Genomic DNA, 15,938 nt, shown 5'->3' on the forward strand with positions numbered 1-15,938 from the left:
GATTGTTTTTCAGTTGTGATTCCACCAGTGCTTCGGGAGGGTTGGAGAGTTTTTGGCTGCTATGCCCCAGATGGCTGCGGGAGACGTGGGTGGGGTTGGGACTGTAGCTCCCGCTGCTCGCCCCCTTCGAGCCGAGTCGGTCGACGCCGCGGGCCGGACTACAATCCCCGTCATGCAGCCGGGCGGGCGGGTGGTAGCGGCGGAATGCGCTTGCGCCGCCAGACGTGGCAGCAGCCTGCAGCGGCGGCAGCGGGTCCTGCTCGGCGGCGGCGATGGTTGTGCCGGGGCAGCGCGCGGGGGCTTTGCGGCGCCGCGGGCGGTTCCCGTTGCTGCTGCTTGTCCTGGCGGTGAGTGAGCTGCGGCAGCTGCGCCCGGGGCAGCTTGGGGCAGGCGGGTGCGGCGTGTCCCCCTACCCCGGGCCGGGGCTATGGCGCTCAGCACGGCGCGGCCGGCGGAGTTGGGCGAAAGTTGGGAGCGGGACGGGCCCCTCGGGCTGGGCGCGGCGGCTGCCCCGCCACCCGCTGCAGCCCCGGGCGGGCGCGGCGCGGCACGGCACAGCCCGGCGTGGCTGGGCTCCGGCAGCTCTCCTCCCGGGTGCTACCTCAGTCTTCAGCCCGTGTGCTGCTTTCCTGCCTCCCTCCCTTTTTCTGTCTCAGTCTCTCAAAAACCCACCCAGAGAAGACCCACCCTGGCGTGCGGCGCCGTCTTCCCGAGCGGCTGCGGGCTGGAGCCCCCGGCTCTTCCCCGGCCGGCGCCGGCCCCGGGGGCTGCAACCGGCGGGCTCTTCCTTCGTGACTAAGTTTGGTGTGAAAATCGGTGCCTCGGCGGCTCGGCTTTGTGCACCTGTGCGCGGTCACGGGCAGCCGTGGGCAGTCCTGCCGCCCGTGGGCAGTCCTGCCTGGACGTCCCTCAAATTCGGGCTCTCCATCTTAGTGCGTTCTGGAGATTCTGGGTATGTTTCATTGAAATGAACACTTAAGTACAACATTCCTTACCTGAGAGAGGCTCCGAGACTTACAAAAATATTTTGAGGTTTATTTTTTTCTATTTGGCATAAATAGCTCGCAAGGTTGGCAAAGGCATACTTTAAAGCACTCCTTTATTTACTTTATTGACATGACCTGCAGTTCTTCCTTTTGCCTGGACAAATAGAGTTAATAATTAATGAAAAAATACGTTATTTTTTTAATGCACACGTGATCTGAAATATATTTGGAAAGGCACGATCTAGGAGTGTTCATCTAATTCATACAAATCAAGTATGGAATTGCTAATTGCCCTGTGCTTATTCAGTACTAATCCTAGAATTGCCATTGTGGGACAGAAAGCATTAGCCCTGTCTGATGCAGCCGTTTGCCCCTGGCAGAGGCCTAGATTCAGCTTATTCAAGAGGAGGGAAAAGAAATGCTGTGCGTCCTACACAGGTTTTCTTGTGTTCTCAGCTTGGTTTAGACGCATAGACCTCTGTTATCTGCAAGTTTGTTTATTGATTTCAACTGAATCTGAAGTCAGGCTGAACTCTTGCTAAAATGTTGGAGAGGTCTTAGTGTGGATTTTTTCCCCCTGTGGGTCACCTTTAATATACACAGTACTTGTGGTGCTTGTGGCTGTGTATTCCTCAGATTGAGGATGTATTGTGGACCAAGGGGAGTTACAAGTAGACTGAATTGTCCCTTCATTTAAAATAACTGAATGCATGGAGTTATTTGTGGTATTTCCTTCTATATCCACTGTGACTGTCAGACCTTATCTTACTGTAACATTCACGTTAATGTGAGTATTTTGCTGGGATATCTTTTTGTAGATTAAAAGATTATTTTTTTTCTCCTGTCTTTCTTCATGTGAAGCTGTTATTCCTAGCTATTCTAGTTGCCCTTCTTTGGACCTTTTACGTTGCAGAGCTGGTGTCTTTGAGATGAGCAGAATCGTTCTGCCATTGTCAGTGAAATGATATGAAGCCGTTATAATTTATCCACATTATTCTCTTACCCTTCTTAATTTGCCCCCACATTTTATTTGCTTTGTGATGCTGCGTGCTGAGCAGATGTCTTCATTGAGCTGTTGATTCAGCCAATTCTTTCCCCTTTGCTGTGTACAAGTAGTTTAAATTATTTCTTCTAATTTGCATTATCTTGCACTTGAAGGTGCAATTTTTCATCTTGAAATATGTTACTCGCTGTACACCAGGATTAAAAAACTAGCCTACAGCTGTGACATTGCAAAACCTGCTTTTAAATTTTTCTTGAGTCAATGTTTGCAAAGTCAGTGAGGGCGCTAAATCTGGATGTTCTCAGTGGGTAAAGTTAAAGCAAAGGTGATGCCAGCTGCTTGATAGGACAGAGGTTAATGAGTACGTTGTATTCCCATCCAGTCCATCATTTTTGATGTACCTAAATGTACCTTAATTTATTTATCCCCTGCAAATGTTGTGTGCTTACAGTGCACCTGGGACAGCAGCTGGAGTTGTGCATGAGTAGTACTCCTAAAACATAGGATTCATTTTTAAAAGTAGGGCTCAAAATTGGAGGTGGCTTCCGAGACTTGAAATCCATGTCTTTTTAAGACTTCTTGCACTTTTGAAAGGAAAACTACAATGCTGGATGAAGAAAATACTTCAGTATCTTCTAATGGAAGATATTATCTTCTGCATCACTGCAAATATGAGACATCCATGTGAAGAAGATACTGCATTGATCTCCTGCTGCAAAGTTTTATTTCTTGAATGAGTTGAAAAGTCATAAGAAAGTTGTGGTTTGTCTTTAGAGATGTGTCAAGTGGTTGATTATGTTACATAGTTGAAGGAGCTGAGGTGAGTCTGTATTTCCTCTGATGTGTCCAGTACTGTCCTTTCCCTGGAAGAGGCCAGACACTTCTACCAATAGGATTACCCATCTGGGATCCATTTCTTTGCAAATGCTGGTGAATGTTATCTAAGGCCAACATAGCAAAGGTCAGTTTGTGTTCTGAGTGTTGACTTAATGACAGAGAAACTGAGTGACTTAAAGCTATTGGGCTGCAGGCTTCCTGACCTGGTGCCATTCAAACTTTATGCATTCAAAGAAAGGCTTGAAAAGATCATTTCGGGATTCCAGCTCAGGTGCCAGTAATGCTACAGGAACAAGCTGGTGAGCACCAATATGGACTTGTGAATCCAGGCCTGTCAGGTAGGCTTGAGCATAGCTTCCCTATCTACTTTGTTCCTTAGTCAAAATATAGACTGGTAAAACTTGAGATGTGGGTTCTGCTCTGTCTCCTCTGATGCCGTTCTCAAATCAAACCTTGGCCTTCAGTACTAGTTTTGTTACTCGGCTCAATACCTTATGGAGTGATGTTTCAAATACATTGGCTTTGGTGCCAAAGTTCCTATTTGCTTCAGAGAGCCTGGGATGTTGCCAAAAATGTGTGGTGACCAAAAGTGGTGTTTCTGCCCAGGGGTATGTTCAGAACGTCATGAGGAATTGGTAATGAAAAAGGTGTGTTTTGTTAATGACCATTTCTTTTGCTTTTTGGTGATGCAGCTCCTCGAGTTCCTTAATTTTAGTAAATGGTGGTAATGAGATTTGCCTTTCTTCAGAGTTGTGTTGGGAGGTCTGTGAGTTGGAACACTCAATGCAGTTTGCAAACAGAATCACAAACTATTATTGCCTTAAATTTCTTGATGTGAACGGGGTCATTTCAGAAGTGAGTTATGGTTTACCTTCCTCCTACCACCATTTCAAGCTTGTACACGGCAAAAAATGGTGAGAGCAGAGTGGGTCTCATTTCTTTTTTTTTTTGCACTTTGTTAATTGAGAGTAGCTGGTAGTGTTGGTGGAGGGTGCTGTGGCCTGTGTGCTTGTAGAACACAGATAACGAAATCTAATCTCATTTCTGACTGCCTTGATGAAGTCCTGTCTTTGGGTTTACTGTTATATTTGCTGGGTGACTGCAAATAAACTCACTCTTTCTCCCCCCTTACTTTTTAGGGGATGGCACACCGTGAAGGTGTGTTTGTGCACAACTCTAGGATCAGCTGTATGCCAGCTTGCTCTGAAGTTGCCTCTCTTTTGCCTCTTGCAGATTGCTTCCTTTCTGTGTGAATCTTACTCCCAACTATTTAAATTAAGCTTCATCTCCTATCACCTGGCAGGAAAATGTGAGGATTAATTAGTTAATATTTGTGCAATGCTTTGAAGATAACAAGTGCCGTATAAAGTGCTAAGGATTTTCAGGTGTCATTTTTTGCCCTCTCTTCTTTATAAGACCCATTAATATTGTTTTTGTCTTCTTTTTATAGCATCTCCTTCTTGAGTAGGTGATACTTTAAACTTCTTCAAAACCCAATTTTTAGCGGGGGATTATGTGGCATATGCTTCTCTCATGCCCTTAGCTTCTGAAGTCATCCAAATGTGCTCATTCAGAAGTGATACCTGAAATATAATTTCATCAACAGCTTAATATATATTCCACCAGTGCCTGGCTTGAGGAGAGGGTTAGCTTCACATTCATAATAAGGAGAAATTTCTTTGTCAGCGTTAGTAACTGACCCTACCACAGTCAGTTGTTAATTAGGAAATTATTGCACAGGTTTTCCTTTGCTACGCTTTTGAAACCCAGTGATAAACCATACAATTAATTGGCTACACAGAGTCCTGAAGAACAGCCTTTAGTATAGACTATTATGCCTGTAGCTTATGTTCCTTAAACCCCAGTGTTTAAGAACAATATGAACAGTAGAGTCTAGTCAAATCTTGACGTCTCCATGGTATTTTTTGCTGTCTTCTATATTTGGCAATTGAACATAGCAAGCACCACGTTAAGTGGAATGCCTTATTTGTAGCATTCTTCAGCCTAAGTTAAAGAATACGAAGACCCTGTCAGGATTTTAGTTTGCCTTCCTTCATGAACAATAGAAGATACAACACGTGCCTCTTTCTGTAGTGGGTCATATCTGCAACATGTCAGGAGTGCTTGGGTTGTTTTATTCCCTGAATGGCTTGGGGTGAGAGTTAATTGATCTGAATTATACACAGAATAAGGATGGTTTCTTCCACAGAAGAAAATGAGCAAAATCCAGTAAGTATCTAATGGGAGTATCTGCAAATGTGAACCTGTTTGGCAAAACCATGATTTTCTAATACTGTCAGCCTTTCAGTGCAGCAGCAGTTGTTCTTATGATGTACCTGCTGGAGTGCTCCTCACCTGACAGTCCCAAGCATCTGTAGACCTGACAGCCACCACTCCCCACTGAGCCCATAGATTGCTTTTTTGGATAGGTCACAGATAATGTGCCGCAGCCTCGGTACTGGGGCATCCTCAGCAGGTTGAGGTTTGGAAACCCCTGCAGATGTAGTTGGGAGAAGATGGTTTTGCAGTTCCAGCAGGATTTCAGGGCCTGCGTAGTTATGACTCCTGAAGTCTCACCCCTGAATGCTACCCTTTCTCTTCTCACCCCCCCACCCCCCTCTCGAAGTAATAAATTCTTAGCAGGCTTTCTTGAGGTACCTTGGGGCAACAGACATAACCCATCTGCCCTCATCTGATCTGATTAAAACAATTCTACAGCTATTTTGGATATTAATGATGAATGAAAACAGGGGACTGTCCTACTTATCACTATCCATCTTGGAAGGCATTTGTTACAAATGGTTCAGTGATCAAAGCAGCACAACCATGAATGTAAATAGCAGCAGAGGGAGGGCTTGTGAGTGAAAAGCAAGCAATTATTGCACAAGGTCAAGAGTGGTTTGTATGATGAGTAAGGAGGATAAAACATATGCAGTCAAACTGTGATTCCTGTAAACAAAGGGACTTTGGATTTCAACATCTTATATTTCTAAGAGAGAACAAATTTCACTATGCATTCTCATTATGAGCATACTGCCTGCAGCCCAGGACCTGGCTGTGCAACTGGCTGATGTGCAGGCTTACAAACTTCCATCACTACAGTACTGAGATGTTCTTCCAAATCCACCTTCTGAAGTTGAGTGGATGCTTCACTACAGGGTTTATTTTGTGAAGTAGGAAAGGGTAGGTGAGATCTGGTCTTGTTCTCAGAATGCTTTGCCTGCCCCTGCAGCCCCCCGCCCCCCATACCTCCTCTGACATTTGCCAATTTACTGTAGCAGAGGAGGGTCCTTTTAAGAATGTGAGCTACTCCCCTCCTAAAGAAATTAATTCTGAAAATTTGACTCAGTCATCTCCATTACTGCTTGGAATTTTGAGGCAAGACTGCTCTTCAGCTAGATTCCTATAAAATGCCTTGTCAGATGCAATCTGTTTCATCCGTACAGGGTCACTCATTGATCATATTTACAGTGGGTTGAATGCTGTTGTCCCAAAATGAGAGCGACATCAGTGGGTGGTTAAGCTAAGACAGAAATCAAAGCCTTGCTGAAAAATGGGCTTTCAAAATCGTGGTTGAGTGTAAGACTGCATCCTTGTCAGTTGAGCAGTTGTGCTGGAATCAGTGTTGTTTGCATCAGCCCCAGCTATTCTTGACGAATCCTGTGCAGATTACCTACCTAGTTATGTATGTAAGTGTTAGTGTCAGCATAAAATTTGTATGTGGACATATGGATTCAGGGACCTAACCATATTTATATGTTGTAATGCATAATTTGTGTCCAGGGAAATACATTTCATTCATGCTCTTTGAGCTGGAAATAGGAGAAAGGGAAAACAGTTTTTCTTGTCCAGTGTGCAATGCTACTCCTCTGATAGTTCTTCCTTATTTAATTTGGATCTGTGTTTTCATGTTTTTACAGCCATGTGTTTTCACTGCCCTGGATTTTAAATAAATAAATAAATGAATAGTTCTCCAAACGTGCTGCTTGTCCTTAGCAAGAGAGCATGCTGTCGCAAAGCTTTTGTGGGGAGCAGCTCATAAATTGAGCAGGGTTCTGTGGGAACAGCAGCTAGGCATTTATCACATTTAATTTGAATAATAAATGTAAACTATGAAAATATGTTCTTGTGGCTGCTTGAAAGATCTTCCCTTTTTTCATTCTGAAATGAGATATCAGAGAAGGCTAAAACCTTGAGAAATAAACTCTGCTTTCTCAGTCCTTGATGGTTTTGAGAAAACATGGCCTAAGGGATGACCACATTTTTCATGAATGTCCATCAGGGAAGTATTATTAGCAAACAGTTATTTGCCTGTAACTCTCTCTTCTTCTGGGGTTCTAAAAGCTCAGATGTTTCTTGGGTACCAGTTCTAAGGAAGCGGGGTTGTGGAGTGTTTCAATACTCTTTTAACACTTGCTCTGCAAGGAATTGCTTGAGAGTCAGGGTTGGGGGAGAAAGAAAATGAAACCTTCATCAGACTTCTTCCACCCATTCTGCAAAATTACCTATTCAAATACATACTTTGATTTCAAGAGCAGAGGCAGAACTAGAGCACGTGTGGTTTTGCACCTTGTACTTGAACAGCAGTGTCTCTCAGCAGTCTTGAATTGACTGTCTTGAGGCTTTGGGTTCGCTTATGTTTTGCTTGAGAATCATTCATGCATCTTAGATCAGACACTAGAGTCACGTGACTGATGTGCGACCTACGCCATAAAAAATTCTGTGAAAATAAATTCAGATTGGAATCTTGAGCTTGGGGAAATCTGCAGAGTAGAAGATTTGCATTTCATAGTCTGTTGTGTATAGCCTGCCTTTTTCTCCACCAAAGTTTTCTGCATCTGCGGACCCTGTGTGGCTGTTGTGTTGGTTCCAGCCCACTGAGCCGTCCATGGATGAGGACCCATTATGCTCGGCGCTGTGGAAACGCAGCGTGAAATGAAATAGACCTTCCCTTGGTTGTATTGCAGTGTCTTGTTAGCATAACTGTCACAGGGCAGGAGCGGCACAGATGTTGCAGGTATTGGTCTTCATATGCCTTCTACTTTGCTGGGTACCAAAGTAGGCAGCTTCTTGAGAAAAATGTTGGGAGTGTTTCTTAACTTTTCAGTGGTGGTTTTGAATAGATTTTGAAGCTTTAGAATGCTCAAGTGACAAGAGAGTTTAGCTTGTTTCTTATTTATAGAGTTCCATATGTGTGAATGTAGCACTTCCTGATGCATATGAAAAGAGGCTTCCTGCCCAGGAGGGACTGCCACCTTTCTTGACCTCTGCTTTTCTTTTTTCTTTTTTTTTTTAATATGAGCTCATCTCCTCTTGTGCCCTGGATTTAAACAAGAAGCACTGTGCTTAATCGAGCAGTGCCTGGCTGATGAGCTCTCCTGCAGAATGTCTGGAGTAAATCTACCTGAGTCATATCTCACAATTAAACTCATATTCCACAGTACATGCAAATGAGCTTTGCCTTTGCTGCCACTTTGCCTGTGGGCTGTGGAAGAATATGAGCCTGGTTTTCTGTGAAGAAGAGGAAGAGTATGTAACTGATGCCCACAGAATTCTCTTTTTACATCCTCTTAATTCTAGGCTGTTGCCAGAACCAGTGGCTGTATCTGCTGGTATGGTCATCACAGCATTGGCTTTTTCACTGGGCAAAGCAGTCCCGTGGCAGAGACTGCTATCTGGTGAAAACAACTGCTTGGCATCACTTGCCTTGGATGGAGGTGGTAGAAAAGGCAGAGGGTCTTTGGGAATGAAAAAAAACCAACAATGGTCTCTCATTTATTCCTGGGTAGGATATTCATTAATTTGAGCAGGAGAGAGCTGGAGAGCATGAAACTACCTAATTCTTCCCAGTTTGCAAATGCTGCCTGGTGCAAATGCATGCTGAACTCTTCCCGCTCAGCCAGTGACCTCTCAGCATTGCTACCACTGCCTTAGATGTGCAGGTAGGGGCTTTCTGTCCAACTCAACGCCTTCAGCTTCAATCTTTTGAGTTTTATAGCCAGAAAAGCCTGCAACATTAATCTTAATTAAAGTGAAATGATGATTTATTTGGCAGGACTGGCTGGTGTGCTTGTATGCACATTGCCTTTCCCAGTGGGTTTTGGTCTAAACTGCAGGAAAATGAGTAATGTATTGATTTGATACCTGAGGAGGAACTGGACAAAGTAGCAGTGGATATATGCAATCTGATGTGCTTCTCCCTCCAAGTGCCTGCTATTCTGCCAGCGCAGTGAGTTTTCTGTTAGTGGCAACACCGACAAGGCAGTAGTTAAAGCTGTCACTGTTAGCAGAATCTAATTTTTCAAGAGGGTTACAGCTCTGCTGTTATAAGGAAGGGAAAAAAAAAAAAAAAGAAAAAGAAAATTCACTGAAATTGGGTAAGCAGTCTTCCATCTGCAGAAGACATGAAATACCTGCACTTCTGAGCTGTCAGTAAAGCTTTACAGCTGCTTTAAGGTTAATAATACCATTTGGTGTCATGGTCACTATGTGGTGAAAGTGGCCTTTGTGGCTTTTTTTAGTCCAATTACTTCTTTTTGGCAATCAGTGCATAGACTAGAATATCTGTAATTAAGTCCAGTTTTCTAAACCAAAGCAGCAACCTGTAATGTCACCTTTTCCCTTGTGTTCAGGCTTAGTTTCAGTTAAGCTTTGTTTTAGTCTTCTACAGCTCAAAGCATAAGTAAAACTTGAAGACACTTGGATAGTTACAAAAAGAATAGGTGAAGGGAAAATTCTAAAAAAATCCCAACCACACAGGATTAAAGAGATCTACTCATAAGTCAATGTTAGATTAGTGTCTCCTGTACTACCGCTGATTGTGATGAGTTTGATGAGTTTTATGCAGGAATTTGCATGTGTCACCTCACTTAGCACAACTATATTTATCTTTGATTGGCAGCACCATGTCTTTATTTCAGAAAATACACAAATGATTCACATACATCAGCCCAAAGTAGGAAGGCTGAACTCTGTACATTTGAACTTAGAAGATGTGAGTTTATTGGTCAAATCAAGGACATCTATGTTGATTTAGGGACTGACTTGTCCTATGCTTTTTCCCTTCACACAGACCATCTGGTCATCGGGGCTCAGTGCTGGGAATCTTGTGGGATAGCTTGTTCACTCTATCACAGTATTGCAGTATCGCTAAGGTTGGAAGAGACCTCGAGGATCATCAAGTCCAACCTATCAACACAGACCTCATGACTAGACCATGGCACCAAGTGCCACATCCAGTCTCCTCTTGAACACCTCCAGGGATGGTGACTCCACCACCTCCCTGGGCAGCCCATTCCAATGACGAATGACTCTCTTGGTGAAGAACTTTCTCCTCACCTCGAGCCTAAACTTCCACTGGCGCTGTTTGAGACTGTGTCCACTTGTTCTGGTGCTGGTTGCCTGGGAGAAGAAACCAACCCCTTTCTGGCTACAACCTCCCTTCAGGTAGTTGTAGAGGGCAATGAGGTCACACCTGAGCCTCCTCTTCTCCAGGCTAAACAATCCCAGCTCCCTCAGCCTCTCTTTGTAGGGCTTGTGTTCAAGGCCTCTCCCCAGCCTTGTTGCCCTTCTCTGGACACGCTCAAGTGTTTCGATGTCCTTCTTAAACTGAGGGGCCCAGAACTGGACACAGGACTCAAGGTGCGGCCTAACCAATGCAGAGTACAGGGGCACCATGACTTCCCTGCTCCTGCTGGCCACACTATTCCTAATGCAGGCCAGGATGCCATTGGCCCTCTTGGCCACCTGGGCACACTGCTGGCTCATGTTCAGCAGGCTGTCGATCAGCACCCCCAGGACCCTCTCTGTTTGGGAGCTCTCCAGCCACTCCGACCCCAGCTTGTGGCTCTGCATGGGGTTGCCGTGGCCAAAGTGCAGCACTCGGCACTTGGACTTGTTGAATGCCATCCCATTGGACTCCGTCCATCTGTCCAGTCAGTCGAGGTCCCTCTGCAGAGCCCTTCTACCCTCTAACTGACTAACGTCTGCTCCTATATGGCCTGTTGTGCTTTTATGTTTTGTTAGAGTTATCTCTCCTAGTAACTTTAAATTCCTGAATGTGTCACAGGGTTGTTTTGAGAGTGACCCTAGTTTCAGTTCAGCTTCTTTCCCCACTGTCAAAACTTCTGGCACTCATAAAGTATGTTTTGTAGGTGCAGGTTTCATTTCTCTGCCTTAGTGATGTGGCACTAGCAAGTAGCTGTATTTGTAATGAAGTGTAGTGCCTGGAGCTGCTTGTTCTGACTTGGGCTGGCTAAGTGCCTTGGTTTGAGTGCCACAATCTGTAATATGTGGGATGCAAGAGGAGCAGCCTCTTACTTGTTTGTGTCCACCTTGGATACATTTTTCAGCCCAGCTGGAGTGAGACATGATCAAAATTATGTCTATAATTAAGAAAATGTTGAACCTTTTGTTTGTGTTAGCCAAACTATTTAAAGCTTTTAGCCCACCAATTAAATAGTAAGTTTTTACTGTAAGGTGAATGAAAACTAGATAATTTCTCTGACTAAACTTCCCATAATCATTCCCTTAGCATGAATTCAGTAAGTGAAAAAGGGAAGCAGTATAGCCTGGTGGATAGATGATTGTTACTGTTATTGTTATTGGAGATTAGTGCAGTATAAATGAGCAGTAGAAGCCCCAGCCAAGGTTATGGTCATATTTTGATAGAGATTTTACTTTATGGTAGCATAAAAAAACGGACTCCTCTCTGGACAGCCATGATTTAAATAGACCAAAAGGAGAAACATAAGTAGTTTGTTGTTTGTGGTTTTTTGCATGGATACAGAACCAGTATGCAGAGAGATTAAATGCCATGCATTCCAGACGGCACTCAGACTTTACCTTGTGGTAAAGGCACTGGTATATGTGTGAAGAGTGGTATGGCCATTGGGGAAACAAGCCTTGTTCCACTTTGGAAGGACAGGTGGGGAGAGGGTTGTGGTTAGTGCCATAATACGGTTGCTGCAGCTCTGTTTTCAGAGTTGCAAAATTCCATTTTCATTTCCTTCAACTGCTCTGTGTGAGTGTTAGTGATTTTAACTTTGTGGCTCTTACTGTCTTCTGTGGGATATCAAAATGCTCAATTGATTTTGCAGCATATTCTGAGCTCTAGGCACAAGGGTGATCTCAAAGTGGTAATTTGCTGCTTCTCTTGTTACAGTATATTAAATTTACATCATTTTTATCTGATTATCTTACTATGGAACAAACTTTTAAAGGGCATGACTTCTTGACTAAAGCTGTATTTCTTGATGTTGTGTTTATCTTAACCTTTCCATCTAAGGATGCTTGATGGAGTGGTGGTGTTCCAGTTTCGATAAATCATGTGAATGGCTTTTTTCTTTTTCCAGGCTTTTGCTGATCAAATCAATATGATAGCTTATTTAGAGCAAGATTATGGAAGGTGGTCAAGGCAATTTCAAAAGCAGTTTGTATTTTGTTTCTCAGCACGGAGGCTCTAACTGGTGTTTCTGGCTTTGTGTTTCTGTAGGCATTCTTGCCGGCATTTGTATGCTTATTGAAGGTGTCTCCACTCATAGAAAAAATAAGTGACCATAAGGATTTTAAGAAGCTTCTCAGGACACGGAATAACGTACTAGTGCTGTATTCCAAATCTGGTAAGTCCTCCCTTTTTTTGGTGTGCGTGTGGTTGTGATTTGTTTTATGCTTGGAGGTTCTTTGTTTTTGTTTGTTTGGTTGTTTTTTTTTGTGGGGCTTTTGTTTGGTTGTTTTTAATGTGTTTTTATTTTTTGCCTTTTTTAATATCCCAGCTCTATGTTCAGCAAGAGGCTGGGCATGTGTGCATCAGTTACCTGTTTACAGGCTCAGGTGGCTAAGCTATTTGCCCTTAGTTGCTTTCTGTTCATTGCTGTCTCATGTAACTGCAAGGTGCTTCTATGTGACTACAAGGGATTCTTTGGCACTGGTGTCTAGCTCTAACTCAGAAGATCCTGATGTTTCAGGTTTGGAGTCTTCTTAGTTTGGTCTCCTAAGTACTCTGTCACATTGGCAAAAATGTGCTCCATCCTGGCTTTGTCTCCAACACTGGCTGTTTGTAATAGCTATCAGCCAGAAGCTTTCTGGTGTGCATATCACAGTAGTTTGCAAGTTTTGATTTCCTGGTGACACTGAAAGGCTAATGAATAGTTTTGGTATGGAAATCAATTTGTCTTTGCTTCTGACAGCTTTGAGCATCCCATGGTTGTCTTTCAACTTTAATTAACAAAATATAAAAATAAAACTTGAGCTGCTTGTGTAATAGGGAGAAATGGGCTTGTTTCACATCATGCCACCTGTCCCCTTGAATCTCTGCTGTCTTCTCTCACATTCAGGCTCTTCTTTCTGGCCATTTAGTCTTGTTCTTACTTGTCTTTGCTATTCCTTTTGCTCTGTTCTGCTCCTTTTTTACCTTTGCTGCCTTTTTGTTTTAGTGTGGTGTTTTGTGTGACACCATGTAAAACGAAGAAGCAATCTTTAAGCTCCATACACAAGAGCAGAATGCTGCCATGATGTGAAATTCAGTCATGTTACTAGGATGATTTTCCTCAGTACTGTTATTATTTTTATTGGTCCTTCCTTGTCCTTCTTGCAGGCAAGCAATAGAAGATAGTGCTTTGTTTGGGGATTGGGTCCTGCCTTTCTGACCTGTTGCAAAAGTCTTATCTCAATCAAATACAGTGATATTGGTAGAGTTGCTCTGGGTTTTATAATGTGGTGAATTAGAGCAGCGTGTGGTGACAGAATATACTCCCTCCCCCTGTATCAGGATTTTGCAGACAAAAATGTGCAGGTGCTGGGCTAATTAACTTTGTTTCCTAAAGATACTGTTCTTCTGAAACAGTTGAAATAACAGATGTGACTTAATTTTTGTGAAAATACCTGTATTTTGCTGTAGTGGGGAACTTTGTGCGCTCACTTGGCCAAATGGTTTTTGTAGTAACAAGTTCAAAGTGAAAGTCATGAAAGAGTTTCAAAAGCTTTTTGATTTTGAGAGGAACACTTGAGATAAAAAAGACATCTGTATTATTCAGCCTTTTTAAAGGGGAGATTTTTCTTTTTACGCTTAATATTTTAAGTGGTGTTTGCTTTCATTTTTAGAAGCACAACCAAAATACTTCAGCTCTGACACTCATCAAATAAATGTTGCCCTATGGGCATTGTTCAAAAGCTGCGTTGTAGAGATTTCTTTTTTTCCACTTTTGTTATTTAATTGGTTGGTTTTAGCAGTCTAAAGCACTGCCTGCAGAGCTGACTGTGGGATTAATGTTTCTTCCTAGAACAGTGATCCTTGCACAATTAAAAATCTCTTGTCTAACTGTCACCCAGAAAGAGAGGAAGGGGAAAAAAAGAGATAGGAATTTGGAGGTGCAATTCTAATTCCAGATATACATCCCTCAGCTGTAATGAGGTGTTGGCCAGCATCTGATCATACTGCTGAAAAAAAGGCTTTGCTCCTCAGCTGAGCAAAGCTGGATGAATATTTCTATCTCATGCAGAAAATTCATTGGTTTTAGGAGATGTGCTCATTTAAATGAGGTATTTGGTTTACCCTACTGACTGGGTATCCTGCCAGGGCTGCTCAACTAGTGAGTCTTCTGGGACAAGTCTATCCCATCATGAGTGCTTATTTTTTAAAGATTATTTGTCAGACTGCTCCACTCTAAGTACATGCAAAGAATCCCCCCTCATGTCTATGTCCCTGTGTTGGACAGAGGTGGCAGTTGCATATATCAGTATTGGAGGTAGGAGAGTTTCTTGATACCTAGCATGTGTGGGCTGGTGCCTGTGATGGCATCAGGCCCAAGCAAAGGCTGTCAAATACAAAGAAACTATTTCTGGCTCAGGAGATTTTTGACATAAAAATTGTAGAGGGTTAGATTGTTTGTGGAGGCTGTCACTACTCACTGGCTTTACTTGTCTACTCTGACCTATATAGGCCTTCAGTTTCACAAATACTGGAGACAAGATACTGGTCTGTAGAAGCATTCAGTCTGAACCAATATAGCCGTTCTTATATTCAATTAGTTGAAGTGGCTGTGGAGTAGCAGCAATTTAAATAGACCTGGAAGAGGCTCTGGCTTTCTATTTTCTGTTTATTGAGGCAGGAAACAGCTTCTTTTAGATTTTTTATGGGAGGGTGAGAAGTGATACTTGTTTGAACCTCTCTGTTTTGCTCTCCTAAGATCTTGTCTCATTTTTTTTCCCCTGTGTTTATTTTTAATACCATTTATAAGACTGTTTTGGAATGGAAGTGTTCTGTGGAATCTACACACGTGGCAAGACATTTAGAAATCTCTGGTGGGTAGTTACAATACAGCCAGTTCTTGGAAGGACCTTTTCTGGGTACTTTCTACTATAAGTTTTGAGCTCATCACAACTATTGGTTTGGGTGTCTCCCAGGATTATTATGAGAATAACAGTGTTGTTTTCTGTGTACAAATGGGGTTGGGTAGAGGCAGGTAGAGGTGCTGAATGACTTTCCCTTGTGGTTGGTGAAGTTGCTCTGATTATAGGCAGTAATACAAACTGGTTAATGCCCAGTCACAGGAAAAAGCTGGTTTGCAGGAGAACAGATAATAAAGCTCTATAAATATCAGTCATAGAGTGTGCCTGGAGGTATGTTTGGGAGTGTTGTTAAAGGGTGGGTAGAAGGAAGGAGCCATCCAAATTCAGCTGCAGCCAGCCTTCCTTCTAGTTTACTGAAATTTCTTTTCTGATCCCTCTCATACTGATTTGCTTAAATTAGACAAAATATTCTTCCAGTGCTTCAGAACAAAGGAATGCACCATTGTGTTTTTCTGTGTGGAGTAATAAAGTGTTGTTGATTTTTTTTGTTTGTTTTGTTTCCCAGCTGCTGCCGCAGAAAGCTCACTCAGGTTATTGTCCAGTGTGGCCCAAGAGGTGAAAGGACGAGGTACTATAAGCTGGATAGACTGTGGGTATGTACTCAGTATTCAGTACTCAGTATTCAGTACTCAGTGGCACACTGGTTTTCTTTTTCTGCTTCCCCACCCCCTGCTTTGGTTTTTAATGCTGACTTAGCTTTTTTGGTGCCTCTGAAACTTTTTGCCTGTAACTGAACCCACATCATTCTGTGCAATTTCTTTAAA

General features: G+C 43.0%; 1 protein-coding gene across 1 annotated transcript in view; it reads left to right on the top strand.

Moving 5' to 3' along the window:
- The first annotated feature begins 265 nt into the window (after positions 1 to 265).
- PDIA5 (protein disulfide isomerase family A member 5) overlaps positions 266 to 15,938 on the top strand; it is a 108,865-nt gene continuing 93,192 nt past the window's right edge. Inside the window, exons 1-3 of the mRNA XM_068138999.1 lie at positions 266 to 347; positions 12,320 to 12,446; positions 15,680 to 15,767. Of these exons, the coding sequence (XP_067995100.1) occupies positions 273 to 347; positions 12,320 to 12,446; positions 15,680 to 15,767 (290 nt within the window). The 5' untranslated portion in view covers positions 266 to 272. The remainder of the gene's footprint in view (positions 348 to 12,319; positions 12,447 to 15,679; positions 15,768 to 15,938) is intronic.

Source organism: Melanerpes formicivorus, unplaced genomic scaffold, assembly GCF_026170545.1.
Source record: "Melanerpes formicivorus ecotype bairdi unplaced genomic scaffold, bMelFor1.0.p_v2 SCAF_5, whole genome shotgun sequence".
Taxonomy (NCBI): domain Eukaryota; kingdom Metazoa; phylum Chordata; class Aves; order Piciformes; family Picidae; genus Melanerpes; species Melanerpes formicivorus.